The sequence below is a fragment of the Kickxella alabastrina genome (assembly GCF_025024165.1).
Source record: "Kickxella alabastrina strain RSA 675 chromosome Unknown BX661scaffold_1, whole genome shotgun sequence".
In the NCBI taxonomy this organism is placed as follows: Eukaryota; Fungi; Kickxellomycota; class Kickxellomycetes; order Kickxellales; family Kickxellaceae; genus Kickxella; species Kickxella alabastrina.
In genome coordinates this window covers 215,081-233,351 of record NW_026251472.1, presented here as the reverse complement: position 1 = coordinate 233,351, position 18,271 = coordinate 215,081, and the positions used below count along the sequence as shown (strand labels likewise).

General features: G+C 48.1%; 5 protein-coding genes across 5 annotated transcripts; all 5 read left to right on the top strand.

Annotated features, from left to right (window-relative positions):
* The first annotated feature begins 11 nt into the window (after positions 1-11).
* On the top strand, positions 12-2,152 carry BX661DRAFT_202301 (Abscisic acid G-protein coupled receptor-domain-containing protein). The gene has a single exon (XM_051538500.1). It carries the CDS (start codon positions 246-248, stop codon positions 2,046-2,048), a length of 1,803 nt encoding a protein of 600 aa, XP_051394876.1. The 5' UTR covers positions 12-245; the 3' UTR covers positions 2,049-2,152.
* A 5,398-nt stretch (positions 2,153-7,550) lies between these two features.
* BX661DRAFT_174927 (uncharacterized protein) lies at positions 7,551-8,479 on the top strand (the record flags this gene model as incomplete). The annotated part of the gene is made up of 1 exon (XM_051533944.1): positions 7,551-8,479. A coding segment is annotated over exon 1 (646 nt), but the record flags the coding sequence as incomplete, so codon positions are not given.
* An 815-nt stretch (positions 8,480-9,294) lies between these two features.
* On the top strand, positions 9,295-12,791 carry BX661DRAFT_195125 (uncharacterized protein; the record flags this gene model as incomplete). The annotated part of the gene is made up of 11 exons (XM_051537916.1): positions 9,295-9,441; positions 9,486-9,812; positions 9,850-9,866; positions 9,942-10,362; positions 10,398-10,638; positions 10,686-11,053; positions 11,104-11,184; positions 11,220-11,533; positions 11,590-11,931; positions 11,967-12,294; positions 12,321-12,791. 11 exons carry the CDS (start codon positions 9,295-9,297, stop codon positions 12,789-12,791), a joined length of 3,057 nt encoding a protein of 1,018 aa, XP_051394874.1.
* Positions 12,792-14,538: 1,747 nt separating this feature from the next.
* Positions 14,539-15,851, top strand: BX661DRAFT_826 (uncharacterized protein). Its single transcript, XM_051539506.1, has one exon. It carries the CDS (start codon positions 14,968-14,970, stop codon positions 15,694-15,696), a length of 729 nt encoding a protein of 242 aa, XP_051394873.1. The 5' UTR covers positions 14,539-14,967; the 3' UTR covers positions 15,697-15,851.
* Positions 15,852-17,273: 1,422 nt separating this feature from the next.
* Positions 17,274-18,151, top strand: BX661DRAFT_221492 (uncharacterized protein). Its single transcript, XM_051538835.1, has one exon. The coding sequence runs from the start codon at positions 17,389-17,391 to the stop codon at positions 17,884-17,886; it is 498 nt and encodes a 165-aa protein (XP_051394872.1). The 5' UTR covers positions 17,274-17,388; the 3' UTR covers positions 17,887-18,151.
* Positions 18,152-18,271: the final 120 nt, after the last annotated feature.

Here is an 18,271-nt window from a genome sequence, read left to right as displayed (position 1 = left end):
CTCGATTTTGCCTAGCTTTTATTTTCTATTTCAAGCTCTGGCTTGCCCAAAAAATAGATTTTTTTATTAGCTTGAGGTTTATTCTGTCCCTTTTTTGTCTTGTTGATATTTTCTTTACTATTATTTTTAGCACCCCTTCTTTCTACTCTGTTTATTTCATCATAATATTATTTTCTTTAGCTCACATTCATTGGACGGATGCATTCACAGCTGACAGGAAAAATTTACACTCATAAATAATAACAATGTCACAGTTTGACACAATTGTGCTCGCGGGCTCGTTCGCCTTGAGCTTCTTCATAGGATGGGTGTTTTTGGCCCGTCGAGTGCTCGAGTCGGTCGATGTGTCAACTCCGGTGTCGGGCCCTGCAGAGACGGCCAAGACCAGCCAGCTGAGCAGCGTGATGCTGGAGCCGCTGTCGCTGGACAGCAGCCACAACGTGGACCTTTTTCCACAATCACATCAGCAGCAGCAAGAGGAATTGAAACGCAAGCGGTGGTTTGACGGCCAAAAGGCGCTCGTATACGCCGTATTTTCTTTGGTCTTTGCGCAAGGCAGTGTTCTGTTTGAGCTGGTTATTTTCGAGATTAGCGATGTGCTGAGCAAGGAGGTGCGGTGGTACTACTGGCGCGCGGACCTTGGGTTCTTGCTGTTGACCATTGTCGTTGTGCTACCGCTGTGCCAGGCGTTTGTTCTCTTGTCGAACACGCGGAGGCGAGCGCTGAACCCGCTGTACCGGCGCATCATCTACTCGCTCGTGCTGTGGGCGGTTTTTTTCTATGCGTTCTGGAGCCTGGGAATGTACCTGCCTTTGGACAGCTTCTCGCGTATCCGTGAGGCGACGGGAACCGCCGACATGGTGTCGATTGAGCCGGTGACTGCGCGTGTGGGCGTAGTGGGTGTGGCCCTGATGGCTGTGCTTTCGGGCTTTGGTGCTGTTAACAGCCCGTACCGCCAGCTGTTTGTTTTCGTGCACAAAGTGAGTCCCGTGCAGCTTGAGGGCATGCGGCGGCAGCTGCATTACTCGCTAGGGCTGCTGGCGGATAAGAAAAAAATGCTCGTACGCATGATATCTCTGACTACCAAGCCCGAAGAGGCTGGTAAGGCCAAGGGCGCTCGCAGTGCGGTTGGCGCCTTTATGTCGTCGGCGTGGGGCAGCCTGCTGCATGCGGGTGGCTCTGGGCTGTCGAGGGATCGCGGGCTTGGCGAGCTGCGGCAGGAGATCGATAACCTGGAGCGCGTCACGCAGGAGCTTTTTGCCGATGTCGAGGCAATGTGCCTGGAGCACGACCGCTACGAGGAGTCAAAGACTCTGGCTGGCCGGTCGCGCAATGTGCTGGGCTACTTTTTTGCCATGTTCTGTGTCAGCAAGATTGCGATGACGCTGGGCGGCATCTTGCTCAACCGCGTTGGCCATTCGGACCCTGTCACCAGTGCGTTGACCTTGGCAGCCACTCATGTAAGCCCAGACTTTGATATGGCATTTTGGTCGCAGCAGCTGAGCTTCGCCCTAGTCGGCATCATGGTCATTGGGTCCATCCGCGGACTGCTGATTCAGTTTGCTAAGCTCTTCAACATGCCCTTTTCTAGCATGATCAAGCCCGCCAACATTGTGATGTTCCTTGCGCAAATAATGGGCATGTACTTTGTCTCCTGTGTGCTTATGATGCGCATGTCCTTGCCGCCAAAGTACCGCCCAATGATCTCTGCTGTTCTGCAGACTACTGGGTTTTACTTTTACAAGCGCTGGTTTGACATTATTTTCCTTGTCTCAGTCGTTGCCTCTGCGCTGCTGGTCTTTTTGTCACACCAGGAGCAGAGAGACAAGTACTCGATGCTTGGCCGTGACTACTATGACAGCAGGAATTCGGAGGAGTTTTCGGCTGACTCGATCTCTATTGATATACCGGAGAACCCGTTCACGCCATTTTCCTCGCAGCGCACATCGCGATCAACATCCCCGACACAGCTGCCGTCTCTTCTTTCGGGTAATGCCCGTGTACCACCACCATCTGCGTCAGAGACTGCTCGCAGCAAATTACAATGATAACACTAAACACCTTTAGAACAAGTACATATACATTTAATTCTACACAACTAATTTTTCTTTAAATTTTCTTGCTACTTTTAAAAACAAAAATTTTAATATCTTACTTTACATTTAATCGTGATGAGGTGGGGGCGTGCATCCAGGTCTGCAATAAAGCATATTCTGGGCAAGGTGATACAGTTTGTAATTGGTTGTATACTCATTGGCTTTTGGTTTTGTAATTTGAACTTGTATGTTGATTTGCCAAACGGATCCATTATTTCGTCCAAACATACATGGCATTTGCATTTGCGTATCCACTGCGAAAAAATAGACTGTAGCAAATACCCAACCTTCGGGGTAACCTTTGAGATTGTATTTGCGCACTTACCTTTACATTTCATTAAAAGGTAATGCGATCATTCGGCAAAGAGTCAGCAGCAGCCGGGTGCAAAGCCAAGGAGGCACCCTCTTCTGGGGCTACCCCATCCCCGTAGGCAGTGCACGGATTGATTCATTCGCATATTATGGATGTTATAGCCGTCAGTTGTTTAGCACAGAGCGGGACTTCGCCCAGAGAAAATAGATCTGTAGATCCACTTGCTTATATGACGAAGTGTAGACGTTTTTGTCCAGCACGTCAAATTCGAGTTGCTTGCTTATAAGGCGTCTTTTTTTTCGTACTTGCATTTTTATTACTGTACAATGATCGGCATTCCACGTGAAAAATGGACCAATTGACAATCGAATCACTAATTTAATCTGCAGATCATTGACTGTTGCAGCGATGCTGCATGGAAAAACGGCTGCAAAAGGAGCGAGAGGGCGAGGGGAAAAGGACAAAAAAAAAGCAAGAAAAAAAGCAAGAAAAAAAGCAGCTGAAGTCGAGGCAGCCCGCGTTGAACAGAGACGGGCAGGTTTTGTACTCACTTCGCCCTCTTTCCCCCTCTCACATCATCTCACTCTTTGCTCTTTCTATTTTTTTTAACCCTACTTTCATTTTTATACTGTAATTCTTTTTTGAAAAAAGTTTTTAACAAGCAAATTAGTTATTTTTGCTTACTTGTACTTTTTTATTACTCTCCTTCGTTCTCAGCCTACGCTTGCTTCTTGCACGCTTCTTCTATTCTAGCCATCACTCTACCTACTTACTAAATACGCAGCGCTTATCTGCCGGCGACTCTTTGGATATTCAGGCACGCATACGAACACGCTTTGAAACACACCTGTTTTGCGGATATACGCGCGTATAGGCCAACGGAACATTTGGGCACACCTTCGACTTTGCTGGCACTAACTTTTAGCACCCACAGCAACGCCATTCGCTTGGAATTGAGTGTCTTCGGGAACATCGAGGACTTGTTATATCCCCCCGGACCCAACGTATTGCATCGAGAGGTAAGGTTTCATATTTTCCCTCCCCCCTTCGTCAGTTAACGAATTCGGCTATTGAGAATGGCGCAATTTCAACTTGTTTTGTTTACTCGTTTGTTGGGGAAACCGACGAAAGCCATCGGTTGTCTTTATTTTATCCATGGCCTCTCTCTCTCTTTCACTAGCCATTGCGCTCTTTGTAGTGCACTTGTAATCCATCGTGCCTGGCGACTTGGTACTCTCACTACTGGACCGGCCCACCACACACGCACACGCCACAGCTTTTTTTGCTCCGAAAAGGTGTGCGGCACACCCCAGTTATCGTCCGCCCGCCCTAATAGAATCCGCATCTGCATCAACTGTTGATTTGCATTTCTTCGCTCTTTTTTCGACCATTGTTATTTTGCTTTCTTTTGTGGCCATTTTGCAGGTCCCTTGTCACTTGATTCGCGCTGAATTTTTTCTTTTTTCTTTGCCTTTTTAAAAGGGCTGCTCTTGATTCGCACAACAAACAATACCCCTTGCTCGGGTACTCTGCTCGCTGCTCACGCAGTCAGCACGCAGACAGGGCAACACCGGCCACCCGCATCGTCGTTGTCGTTGTCGTCGTCGTTGTCGTTGTCGTTGTCGTTGTCGTTGTCGTTGTCTTTATCATCGAGTCGGCACGATTATCATTATATTTTGTGGCCGCTCGGGTCTTCTGCATCTTGATTTATTTTTATTTCCCCTATTCTCTTTTTTCCCATCCAACATGATCGCTGGACACGCGCTAGAAAAAGAGACAAAACATGACACAGCTAAAGCAACCGCACTTCACTACACACACATACGTATACACGATTGTAGGTGGCCGCAGGTTAGAGGCCGCTCGACAACAAACAAAACACCAAAGGAGGAAAAGGGTAATCCGGATAAAGCCCTTTTATTAGCCGAACCAAACACACACACACACACACACGCACTTTTGCTTCTTTTTTCTTCATCCAAATGGCTGGTGGACGTCGTCGTCGTCGCAACAGCAAGACTGGAAGCATAAAGAGTTCCGGCAGTGATTTGACCGAGGAGGTCTTTCGTGCGCCACCGGTGATGCCCGAGGACTCGGTATCCGTCAATGGCGATGAAATGGAAGCTGAGGACGGGCCGGCCCCCACTGCCGACGGCCGGGGACCACTTGAGCTGATTGGATCCGACGATCCATTTGCCTACGACTCTGAGCTCGAAACACTCAGCAGCGTCTCTTCACACTCGTCGATTTCCAGTTCCAGTGGCTCGGTGCTTGATCACCCGCTGGACCTGGCCGCTGAGGGCAGCGCGCACGGGCACAACCACCACCATAACCACCACCACGAGCATCTTTCTGACACTGAAGAGATGGGTGACCGTGAGGAGATGTCGCTGGAGGACAGCATTTCTGGCGGTAGCAAGGCGCAAAGCGAGCAGCTCGATGCAGCCAAAAGCAACCAAGGTAGAGATGGGTCAGGTGACCATAGGATTTACACGTGCGGATCTCCATTCGGCGCCACCGCAAGCAACAGGGAATCGACGTCAGATAAGGCTGCGTCAGGGAGCCAGACTTCCGATGATGATGAGGGCGGGGGCGAGGGCGACAATGAGGACGAGCACATCCCGAGTGAGCGAATCAGTGCCTGTGGCGGATACTACCTTTCCAAGCCCAGCGCGTCATCCGCGGTGCCCTCGAAGCAGGCGGCTGGCAACACGATTCTTTGTCGGCGGGAGAGCGATGAAGACGAGATGGATGTGAACGAGGACGAGGACAGCCTTGCTGCGTTCCCCAACCTGATTAGCACCGCTCACACGCCCGATGCTGGTAGCAGGAGTCCGCGCACCGATGCGCAGGACGACATGTCTAATGAAATGGATGTGGACTTGGACACTGAGATTGAGCCACCGCGTCTGCCTGAAAATGGTGCTGGCATGGCGGGCAAAGAGCTGGCAGCCATGGATGACGAGGCCGGCGATGCGGCCGACGAGGACAACGGGAACGACGACGAAGAGGATGAGGATGAGAATGAGGAGGGTGAAGACGAGGATGAGGACGTCCTGGCTAACGAGGCGCGTCGTTCCGAGGCACTGGCGGAGCTGACCAGCATCGAGATTGAGTTTGCCAAACTGCGCGAGCGGTTGTATAGCGAGCGCCTTCGGCAGGTGCAAATCGAAGAGGAGCATCTTATTTCAGGGCAGCACTCTGATTTCGAGCGGCACGTTGAAAAGATCACCAGCATCCACAATGCAAAGCTTGAGCGGCTGGAATTTGCACATACCGAGTGGCTCAAGCAGAAGCAAAAGCTGCACGAGTCGTGGCAACAGACAGTCAACTACACGTTCCTGTTCCAGCGGCAGCAGCTACGGAGCCGGATGGCGGATGCCCAGCAGCGGAAGCTCTGGCGGCTACGCGACATGCGGGTACAGGACGACCGGCGCTATGGCGGCAAGGCCTCTGCGCGCTTCGGCGCCAGCGCGTACTCTGTAGACGAGGATGTGGCGCTGATCACGCAGCAGGCCAGCAATATCCAGCAGATCAAGCGCACGCGGCGGTCGGCACAGACAGCCCAAAAGTGTCTGGTGCATATGCGCAAGCAGCGTCTGGCGGTGTCTGGGCTGGCCCCCGAGGAGATGGACGCTGATTACGCGGCCATGCAGCTGCCTGTGTTCCCGCGCGAGCATGCCGGCGGATTTCGCCGCCTGTTTGTGCCGTCGACAGCGCCTGAGCCTGGGGCCGCAGCGGGAAAGAAGCGCAAGGCGCGCCAGCCGCGCCAACCCAAAAAGAAGCAGGCGCTGGATGCTGGTAATGGAACGCCCAAGGCGGTGCTGGGCCTGCCGCGCCTAAGCCAGCGGCAACAGCAACGGCGGCAGCGACAGCAACGGCGGTGCGGCCAAGCAGCCCCCCTCGGTTGTAAAGGCTGTAGTGGATGGCAGCCAGCGGGTGATCAAGCAGGCTGCTGCCAATCAGCAAAAGGCTCTTGGCCGCGTCAACGGTCAGCAGCAGCAACAGTCAGCATTGCATCCGAATAATCGGCCTCTGCCGCCTCCGCCCCTTGCTTTGAAGCAGCAGCAGCAGCCTTCACAGTGGCAGCAACAGCAACTGGCAGCATTGCCTGTAAATAATTATCGTCCGATATTGTCTTCCCTTGCTCAGCCGCAGAGCACTGCGTCGGCGCCGGCAACCGCCGCTGTCGTTGCGTCGCGCAAGGGCGAGCAGCAGCAGCAGCAGGGAACTAATCATGTGACACCAACCAATGGAGCTTCGGCGGTGGTTGCGGTAGCAGCGGCCAGCCCGGCAGCTGGCGGGACAGGAGTAGCAGGCGAGAGCGGTGGCAAGGGCGAAACGGCCAACGGACGCGGGTCGGTTGATATGCACGTGCCTCCTGGGAGCAGCGGTCCTTTGGGTCTCAAGGCCTGAGAGCTGTGGTGGCATCTAGGCGTTCTCCCTCTCCTAAGATGGTTTTACGGCCATTTTGTTCTAATATGAAAACCCTATTTAATGATTTTGGCTCATAGAAAACTGCGAAATGAGGTGTTTAAAGGCCGGGGTTCATCGGGGCTTCACTCTCACACGTTGCATTCATTGTGCAAATAAAAAACTGTACAGAACAAATGCAAGGAAGAGGGGAAGCTGCTGCGCGATTAAAGTCCGTGTGCAGCAGAGCAGCATGTGCGAGACCCGTGTTGGCAAAAAAATGACTGCAAAATGTAACAACGCTCCCCCCCCCCCAGCCCCCGTGTGGGAAAAGAGCTGGTGCGCTTGGCGTTCTTTCACGAACAAGCTCTCTTCGAAAAATTTGCTTTTACAAAGCTTTCTATAGAAGAGAGAAGAGAAAGTATAACCAATTTATCCATTGTATTTTTTTTACTACGGACAACCTTGTGGTAAAAAAGAGGCGAAAAGCGAAAAGCGAAAAGCGAAAAAGAACTTCGGACTTTTAAAGTAATGTGGAAAATTGCTAATAAACGAGGTGTTTGCTTGTTTTTTTTGTGTCAATGAATAAGCTCCTTTTTGAAGTCTCCTTTCTATTTTTGGGCGGCCCTTTTTATTTTTCTCGGCGGAAATCCATCTACCGCTCCATTATTTTTTCTTAATATCTCAAGCCTTCGTGCATGTCTCTCTTCCTCTTTCTTTTTTCTTTATTTTTCTTCACATAATTTTTTAATTTTATCTTTTCAAACTCTCACTTTTTTTCTAGCATCATTATAATGAACAACAACGAAAACTTTAGCCACGGATACGGCGACTACAGCCAGCAGCCGCCCCAGCAGCAGTTCCAGGACTACAACCAGCAACAGCAGTTCCAAGACTACAGCCAGCAGCCGCCTCAGCAGCAGCAGCAAGTCTTCGGCGGTCGCCCCGACGAGTTTAACCACCCGCTCCAGTATGGCCGCCAGTCATCGCAGTATGGCAACGAGTACCCCGCTGAAAAGCAAAACTATAACTACAACGAAGACCAGGGCGAAAACGAGGAGGGCGAGCGCGGCATCAAGGAGTTCTTCACAAAGACCACTGTTGATCCGTACAACCAGGAGCAGACCGAGATTCGTACCGGCCACGTTGTCGGCGCTGCCCTGCTCACTGGTCTGGTCGCCTTTGGTGCCAAGAAGTATATCGATAATAAGAAGGAAAAGCAGAGAATGCAGATGGGCAATGAAATTGGGGGAATGGTACTTTCTACGGTGGTGACCAGAAGAACTCTCCGTATGATTCGCAAATGGCTCCGCAGCAGCAGCAGGGCCCCCCTATGGGTAACCCCTATGGTGCTCAACAGCCCCCGGCTCCCCAGGGTAACCCCTATGGATCTCACATGGCCCTCCTCCCGCAGGCAACCCCTATGGCAACCCCTACTGAAAAAGAGACCACACTTGTGTTGACCCTTTTTCTGCCCTTTCATAACTCTTATTTCAAGTTAACTTTTTTAAGGCCTTTTTGTTTGTTTACTATTTTATTTCAAGCAACAAATTATTTCTGACAGCGTTTCAAAAATCTAACCCCTTTTTTTGCATTGACGCATATTGTCTATTATGCGCCGTTTTCTATTTATAGATATCAGATGAGGACAGCAAATCCCAGCACATGGTTTTTTTGCATGTCCTGTTTGCACATCTCAAGATGCGGACAAATTTTGCAATTTTTATTTACACAATTTGTTAATGACACAGCGAAATCATCTATATTTAAATTAGAAACCCAGAAACATTGCGCTCAAAAACACTTCTAGAAATTTAGCGCAATGTTTGGCTTTTCTCTCTCTCTGTGTTGTCTTTTCTGTACTATAATATTTTTATATATTTTATACACAAGCAAATAAATCTCAAACAATATTTCTTGGTGTTTGTATCCCGCAAGGACATTCACCATTACAATAACAAATCAGGCGAGCAAGCGAGCGGGGAATAAAAATAAAAGTTTGAACTGTTTTGTGTTTTTTTTGCAAACGGAAGCCAAGAAATTCGGTATAGAAGGAAGTTCATGCGGCAAAGGGCAACATGCCAAAGCGTAAATCATTTGAGTGGCAGCTACAATGCTAAAGAAAAGAAAAATAGAAAAATGTTGAGGAATAATGGAAAACAATGAGATGAGGAAGGGTATCCTAATAATTATTGTATTTTCTTTCTACAAACTTTGTGTTGAGAATACGTTGGCTATTTTAAACGCATTTACATTAACATGAGGAATATTTACCATTTTCTTGTCCGAGAGAAATTTTTGGGCTGTCCAGATTTTTATAAATTGAAATATCCAGCCAAGTCATTTTATATACATTTTCTTTTTTGAAATACTTTATTATTTACTGTTTTTACATCCATTAACTTCAAAACTCTCAATATACACAAAGCTACTCTATCGACTTTATTTTTTTTACATATTGTTGGCTGAAACATGTCTTTTTATGATCAATACCAGTATGCCGCCGATAACAATGACGATGGCAGCTCGTTTATGAACAAGGCCAAGGGCCTTTTCCGCGATGATGACGGTAGCGTTGACAAATCGCGCGTCGCATTTGCTGGTATTTCCGCCTTTGCTGTAGGTTTGGCTGGCAAGAAAATCCTTGAGCGCTTCAACCCGAGGAGGAGCAGAGCAGATACAACGAGCAAGCCCATCAGTTCTTCAACGCCGACGGCCAGCCCATTGGCCAGCTGCACGACGCCAACGGTGAGCTCATTGAGCAGGACCTGTACGATGCCAACGGTGAGCCCGTCGAAGAGGACACTTTGGACAAGCTGCGCAACTACTTCCGCGACGAGGACGGCAGCGTGGACAAGTCGCGTGTGTTCTTTGCGCTCGCCGGCGCTGCACTTGTTGGCTACGCCGGCAAGAAGTTGTACGACCACTTCAACCCAGAGGAGGAGCAAATATGTACAAGCAGGAAAAGCAGCAGTACTACGACGCCGACGGTCAGCCCATTGGCCAGCTCACGACGCCAACGGTGAGCTCATCGAGCAGGACCTGTACAATGCCAACGGCGAGCCCGTCGAAGAGATACATTGACAAGCTGCGCAACTACTTCCGCGATGAGATGGCAGCATTGACAAATCCCGCGTGTTCTTTGCGCTCGCCGGCGCTGCACTTGTTGGCTACGCTGGCAAGAAGCTGTACGACCACTTCAATCCAGAGGAGGAGCAGAACAAGTACGAGCAGGAGAAGCAGCAGTACTACGATGCCGATGGCCGTCCCATCCGCCAGCTGCACGACGCGAACGGTGACTTGATTGAGCAGGATCTGTACGATGCCAACGGTGAGCCTGTCGAAGAGGACACTTTGGACAAGCTGCGCAACTACTTCCGCGACGAGGACGGCAGCGTGGACAAGTCGCGTGTGTTCCTTTCTCTTGCCGGTGCCGCCCTCGTTGGTTACGCCGGCAAGAAGGTATTTGACCACTTCAACCCCGAGGAGGAGAAGAGCAAGTACGATGACGAAAGCAGCAGTACTACGACGCCAACGGTCGTCCCATCCGCCAGCTGCACGACGCCAACGGCGAGCTCATCGAGCAGGATCTGTATGATGCTAACGGCGAGCCCGTTGAGGAGGACACTCTAGACAAGCTGCGCAACTACTTCCGCGATGAGGACGGCAGTGTGGACAAGTCGCGTGTGTTCTTTGCGCTCGCCGGCGCTGCACTTGTTGGCTATGCCGGCAAGAAGCTGTACGACCACTTCAATCCAGAGGAGGAGCAGAACAAGTACGAGCAGGAGAAGCAGCAGTACTATGACGCCGATGGCCGTCCCATCCGCCAGCTCACGACGCCAACGGTGAGCTCATCGAGCAAGACCTGTACGATGCCAACGGCGAGCCTGTCGAAGAGAATACAATTGACAAGCTGCGCAACTACTTCCGCGATGATGATGGCAGCATTGACAAGTCGCGCGTGCTATTTGCGCTTGCCGGCACTGTTCTTGTTGGATACCTGGCAAGAGGATCTACCGCCATTTTAACCCAGAGGAAATGCAAGGCTCGTATGAGCAGGAGAAGCAGCAGTACTACGATGCCGATGGCCGCCCATCCGCCAGCTCACGACGCGAACGGCGACTTGATTGAGCAGGATCTGTACGATGCCAACGGTGAGCCCGTTGAAGAGGACACTTTGGACAAGCTGCGCAACTACTTCCGCGACGAGGACGGAGTGTGGACAAGTCGCGTGTGTTCCTTTCTCTTGCCGGTGCCGCGCTCGTTGGTTACGCCGGCAAGAAGGTATTTGACCACTTCAACCCCGAGGAGGAGAAGAGCAAGTACGATGACGAAAAGCACAGTACTATGACGCTAACGGTCGTCCCATTCGCCAGCTGCACGACGCCAACGGCGAGCTCATCGAGCAGGATCTGTATGATGCTAACGGCGAGCCCGTCGAAGAGGACACTTTGGACAAGCTGCGCAACTACTTCCGCGACGAGGATGGCAGTGTGGACAAGTCGCGCGTGTTCTTTGCGCTCGCCGGCGCTGCACTTGTTGGCTACGCCGGCAAGAAGCTGTACGACCACTTCAATCCAGAGAGGAGCAGAACAAGTACGAGCAGGAGAAGCAGCAGTACTACGATGCCAACGGCCGTCCAATTCCGCCAGCTCCACGACGCCAACGGTGAGCTCATCGAGCAAGACCTGTACGATGCCAACGGCGAGCCGTCGAAGAGAATACAATTGACAAGCTGCGCAACTACTTCCGCGATGATGATGGCAGCATTGACAAGTCGCGCGTGCTATTTGCGCTTGCCGGCACTGTTCTTGTTGGATACCTGGGCAAGAGGATCTACCGCCATTTTAACCCAGAGGAAATGCAAGGCTCGTATGAGCAGGAGAAGCAGCAGTACTACGATGCCGATGGCCGTCCCATCCGCCAGCTTCACGACGCGAACGGTGACTTGATTGAGCAGGATCTGTACGATGCCAATGGCGAGCCTGTCGAAGAGGACACTTTGGACAAGCTGCGCAACTACTTCCGCGACGAGGACGGCAGCGTGGACAAGTCGCGTGTGTTCCTTGCTCTTGCCGGTGCCGCGCTCGTTGGCTACGCCGGCAAGAAGTATTTGACCACTTCAACCCTGAGGAGGAGAAGAGCAAGTACGATGACGAGAAGCAACAGTACTACGATGCCAACGGTCAGCCCATTGACCAGCTGCACGACGCCAACGGCGAGCTCATCGAGCAGGATCTGTATGATGCCAACGGTGAGCCCGTCGAAGAGGACACTTTGGACAAGCTGCGCAACTACTTCCGCGACGAGGATGGCAGTGTGGACAAGTCGCGCGTGTTCTTTGCGCTCGCCGGCGCTGCACTTGTTGGCTACGCCGGCAAGAAGCTGTACGACCACTTTAACCCTGAAGAGGAGCAGAACAAGTACGATCAGGAGAAGCAGCAGTACTACGATGCCGATGGCCGCCCATCCGTCAGCTCCACGACGCCAACGGTGAGCTCATCGAGCAGGACCTGTACGATGCCAACGGCGAGCCTGTCGAGGAGGATACGATTGACAAGCTGCGCAACTACTTCCGCGATGATGACGGCAGTATTGACAAATCCCGTGTGTTCTTTGCGCTCGCTGGCGCTGCTCTAGTAGGATACATGGGCAAGCAGATCTATGACCACTATAACGAGGAGGAAGAGTCGGTGGAGCAGAGTCAGGCTATTCAGCAGCAGGCACAGTACTATGACGCCGACGGTCAGCCTATTTACGAGCTGTATGATGCCAATGGAAATCTTGTCGATCAGATTATATATAAAGCCGACGGCGAGCCCGTTGAAGAGGACACTTTGGACAAGCTGAGGAACTTTTTCCGTGATGACGACGGCAGCGTGGACAAGTCGCGTACTTTCTTTGCTTTTGCAGGTGCCGCTGCTGCCGGCTTTGCGGGCAAAAAACTTTACAACCGGTTCAGCAGATAATCAGGCTTCTGACAGCTCCACAGCACTAATTTTCTGATAATGCGCTGGTTTTCTTTCATTTACAATAATATATTGTCCAATTTATATTTGTGTAAAAATTCTTTTATTCAGCAACTCTGATTGGCTATACTTTGCAAATAGCAGGTATGATTATAATATGATGCTGCATTTTATATCTAATTTATTTATAAACAATTAAACATAAAAGCAAAGCTGGGTTATCAGCAGGCATATAGTTGACTTTTATTTATTGACCCGCACAAATTCAAATACTCCTTAAATATTTTGTGATTTGCTTTGCGTTAGCTTAACATTACTTTTGAAAAGTATACTTGTTAGTGTATTTAAACAAAACATAGATAATGGCTGCACATTATCATATGCCGTGCTCAATCTGACATTGCAAAATGCTTTTTTATTTGAAATTGACCAGCATGTGAGCGGCCACATAATGATGGGCGTGGAAACGGTCGTGTCTGCTAAACTAAAACGCCATTGTTGTCATTAAACTAGGCGTGTGTATTTTTCAGACAATTAAAATAGATAGCGTGACTTTAAAACGGCAGCGCCTCAACTTTTATTTGCATTGTATCATGATACAAACAATAATAATGTTTAAATGAACAACCAGCCAGCCGACCATTACGCCCTCCTTTCATCCTTGCTCCCCAGATCTGCTTATGTTTGTATTTATATCACGCGGAAGCACCATGAAACATATGATGCTTTCATATTCGCTCAAGTATAAATTGCCCTTTCTAAACACCTGATATTTAGTACATCTATTTTTTTAAAAAAATATTTCACATGGCACCAGCTTTTTGCCATCCATTATTGCATTTTTATTCAAGCCCTTTTAATGGCTGATTAATTGTTTTCGTTGCGTATATAAAACACTTTGGCGTAATAGTCCTAACAGCATATATAAAAGACAGTGCCATTCCCAAATATCTACAATATCGTATTTTAACATCATCATTATTTTATTTCACACTACTGTTTTACATCACCATTAAAAATGTCTTTTGATGTCAGAGATATTCGTGCATTGAATTATTTTGGTGGAAAACTTGATAATGACAAAACCGACGTGGATATAATGGCCTCAAACCTTTCTAGATACGCGTATTCTGCTGGCCTGTTTAGGACTTTTTGCCTTTTGAAGAACTATCGGTATAAGGATGCATGTGGCGGACTAGAATTCCACATAAATACAGTTGGGTCCAAATACAGCCTACAAAAGGATAAAGAGTTGGCCGATGCATATGTCCAATTGAAGGCGTATTTCGAGACATTTGCTTTGGTGGTCCCAGTATAATTTTTTATAAGCGCATTGGTATTGGCCGATTGATTTCGATATACGATTTCAATGTTTGAGTACTTTTATTCAGCGCAGCGTACTATTTTTATCGAACAAAAATTAAAAATGAAACAAATATAAGTTTACACAACCAAAATTTTCGGCATTTCGGATTTTCAGCACTACATGCGTACACACACTCTTTTCACACATGGCTTTGTTGTACATCCGCACGACATACTTGTCAAAACTCAAATATCTCGTCTATAAATAGAACGCAGATGAGGGTACCAAATCCGCGTTAGTATCTGCTGCTGAGATGCGGGAAATCATCATATGATAGGAAATGTTATCCTGGCAGCACAGTCTGAATGCATGTCTCGATGGCAAATGTTGATTGGCTAAGCAGTGCTCTCTTGTGACTTTTTCGCGGAACAGCTTGAAGGCCAATCAGGAACAATACGCAGAATGTAGAGCTTCTGCTCAACTTTTTGCGTTGATTTTTTCTGTTTCAGGAACTCGTGCCTGGCAGATCCAATTTTATTATTGCTGTTGGACCCAACGAAAGTAACTTGCCACTTCGCTATTCTGCCTGGCGCAAAATAGAAAACAATGGGCAAGCAAAGAGAATGAAGAAGAGGAGAAGGAGGAGGGGGTGCGAGATAGGCTTGTCAAAAAGCCTCTGCCACACAAAGTTTCGCTCCTTGGGATATAAGAAGACAAGGCACGCTGCAAATCATCTGAACAGGATTGGAATAGTGTGCATATGGAGCGAAAAGAAAAATAATTGGCCTGGATTTTTATTAATTTTTGTGCCAAATGTGAGCACTATGATACTATGCCAGCTGAGGGAATACAACCAAACAATCAAGCAGTATGCCACTTTTTGAAGGCACAAGGCGTTGGCCGCCAGACTTATATAAACCAGATGTTCAGCCGTTTTTCAGTCTTTTTTCTCATACAATTTCTGTTATCTCACTCGCTTTTTCTTTTCTCAATTATCTTCAAGACAGCCTATTCATTTCCCCAATGTCATACTACAACAACAACAGCAACCAGGAACATCACAACCAGCCCCACCACGGCCAGGGTTTCCACAACCAGCCCCAGGACCAGGAGTTTGGCGAGAGCAACAACTTTGATGAGGATGGTGACCGCTCTTTCAAGAGCAAGGCCAACGAGTACTTCCACGACAGCGATGGCCTTGACAAGTCGCACATTGCCCTTGCTGGTGCCGGTGCTGTTGCCGCTGGCTTTGCCGGAAAGGCGGCCTACAACTACTTCAACAAGGGTGACGAGCACCACGACCAGTACGCTCAGCAGCAGCAGCAGCAGGGACAGGAGCAGCAGCAGCAGCAGTACTTCGATGCTCAGGGCCGCCCCATCTACCAGCTGTACGACTCCAACGGCAAGTTCCTTGACCAGGATCTGTACGACGCCAATGGCCGGCCCGTTGGTCACGGTGCTCTTGCCAAGGTGAAGAACTACTTCCAGGACGAGGATGGTGTTGACAAGTCGCATATTGCCCTTGCTGGCGTCGGCGCTCTTGCCGCCGGCCTCATTGGCAAGAAGCTTTTTGACAAGTACAGCAACAACAACAACTAAATCTATAATGGCTGCAAGCTTGACCTGGATAATTTCTAATCTTATTTTGTGCTAAATGTATTTCGCTTTTTTTCTCTTTTCGCTGCAAACACCACTATTTTGCAATAATAAATCAGGGAAAGTGCGTTTGAATGACAATACAAAATGAAAAAAATACGCGTGATCTCTTGCATCGCTAAAAAAACAGGTTTTCCATCCCTAAAGTATTGCCAATTTTTTTGCTCACGCCTGTGTCTTGCAGCTTAGTGCACTGAAGGACGAGCATTTGCTTATTTATTTGATTTTGTAAGGGATAGGTGGCTGTTGAATTTGTTGCCTTCTGTATAGGAATATAAACACAGCAATTTTGTTATTTCTATTGATACATGTAAATTGTTATCTGTTGTTACATGTTGGTATTGCCATGTCGCTTATTCGAACTTTCTAAAGTTGTTAAACATAACCGAGTAGAACATAGCAACGCTTCGTTTACTTGTTTAAAAATAGGGTTTTGAAATGACTGTTACAACGCATTGCCGACTTGTTCTTTCAATAATCTGGGCAATAAATTTCAAACCTTAATCTGCCAAAGGCCAATACGGAATATCCCAAACATCTCCCGAATGTGTGTTTTTTTTTACTGTGTGGTAATCCTGGTATAAATAGGAGGCAGATGGAGATGAAGAGTTCGCGCCAGTCTTTGCAGCTTCTCACAGTACGCCTGAGTTGCGGATAAGCAAGCACATGGAGGGAAAATATTTCGTGATACAAAAGCCCCGCCCGCAACTTGGACACGCGTATCAATAGGCGAATGTTTTAATTGGGCTGAAATGGCATTCCTGCCCGCATCTATTTTTAGAAAGACAAGTCGCACCCTCAAGCAGACAAATGAAAGTAAAAAAATGAGATGATACAGTCAGGAAATAATGCAATTCACCGAGATTTGCATTGCTTATTTCGTTTGTTATTGCTTTTTTCTATTATTAATTTATGCCCAAGAGTGGCCAATCATTCCTCCCTTGTTCTTCATTGCCAGATAAGATTGTTTTTTATTGTTCGTCTGTGCAAGATGCTCTTGTAAAGCGTAAGTATCAGATGGCCTGCGCCTCCAGTTTCACCTTCATTTTCAGGATCTGTTGCAGAGTTGCTTGCATTCTGTCTGTCATTTTCATTGCAGATGCATTTGCATTGCTTTGACGACGATGAACAACAAATGCAAGGAACTCTAAAGATCTGAAATGAAGACAAATAAGAGGAGAGGGTCGGTGTGGGATATGCCAGCACATACATTCTTATATTTTGGTGATATAATTCAACGAAATTTCGTCTTTTTTACTTGCGACAAGTGATGCGAGCTATGTTGCAAATCATCCGTGCAGCGGGGGCAATAGTGTCAGTGCTGAGGTAAACAGAAAACAATGGAAAATGATCGGGAGATTTTCCATCCATCTTTTTCCATCCAAATTTAGATAGATGCAAATATTCTAATTGTAGCTATTCCCGCAACGAATTTAAACAAGCAAACCAACAAGCAACCAAGCAGCAATATAGTTTTTTTTGAAGAGCCCAAGGAATTGCTCGCTCCTACTGTATATAAACTGAGTATTCTGTCGACTATTTTCTCCTTGCCTTTTACTTTCCTGTTCTACATACAAATTTGTTATTCCTTTCACTTCTTTTCTTTCTCTAAATCACATTGTCACCTCCATCAATATGTCCCACTTCAACAACAACCAGGAGCACCACGGCGAGGATCGCCCCCAGCCTCCCCACGGTCAGTTCAACCAGGACCGTCCCAGCTCCCCCCGCGGCCAGCACCAGGAGCAGCAGTACGGTGACCAGCAGCAGCACGGTGGCCAGCACCAGCAGCAGCACGGTGGTATCGGCCAGACCATCTCGAGCAAGTTCAATAACTTTACCCATGATAGCGATGGCCTTGACAAGTCGCACATTGCTGGAGCTGCTGCTGGCGCTGCCCTTCTCGGTGCCGCTGGTTTCGCTGCTGCCAAGCACTTCAGGGGTGATAACAACCAGAATGACAATGTTGAGGAGCAGGATGGTAACCAGCAGTCCTTCAGTGACAGGATTGGCAACTTTATCCACGATAAGGATGGCCTTGACAAGTCGCACATTGCAGGTGGTATTGCCGGCGCTGCTATCCTTGGCTATGCTGCCAACGCTGCTGTCAAGCACTTCAAGAACAATGATTAATTGTAAATAATTTTTTTACTGTTTTCATTTGAAATTTCTCATTTAAAAAACATTTATTTCTTTTACATTGTTATCGCTATTATTAACTTTTTCTTTAACTTTTTTTAGTGTGGATGGAAAACCCCCCTTTGTTTATTTGCATTGATCCCACGCATAGTCGGCATTCCAAATACAGGTTTATTTATTGGTGTAGTCCCTTTACTGGATATTGTGATTTGCAAAACCAAGCGGAACACAGTCAAATCTGCTCTCATCAGACTTAAAAAAATTATCGGTAGGTCCGTAAGTTGGTTCGCCAGTTGTTCCGACTGGTTTGTACACCAACAACTCTGTAATTCAATTCAATTTTAACATTTTCCAATCAACATAATAACATAACATTAAA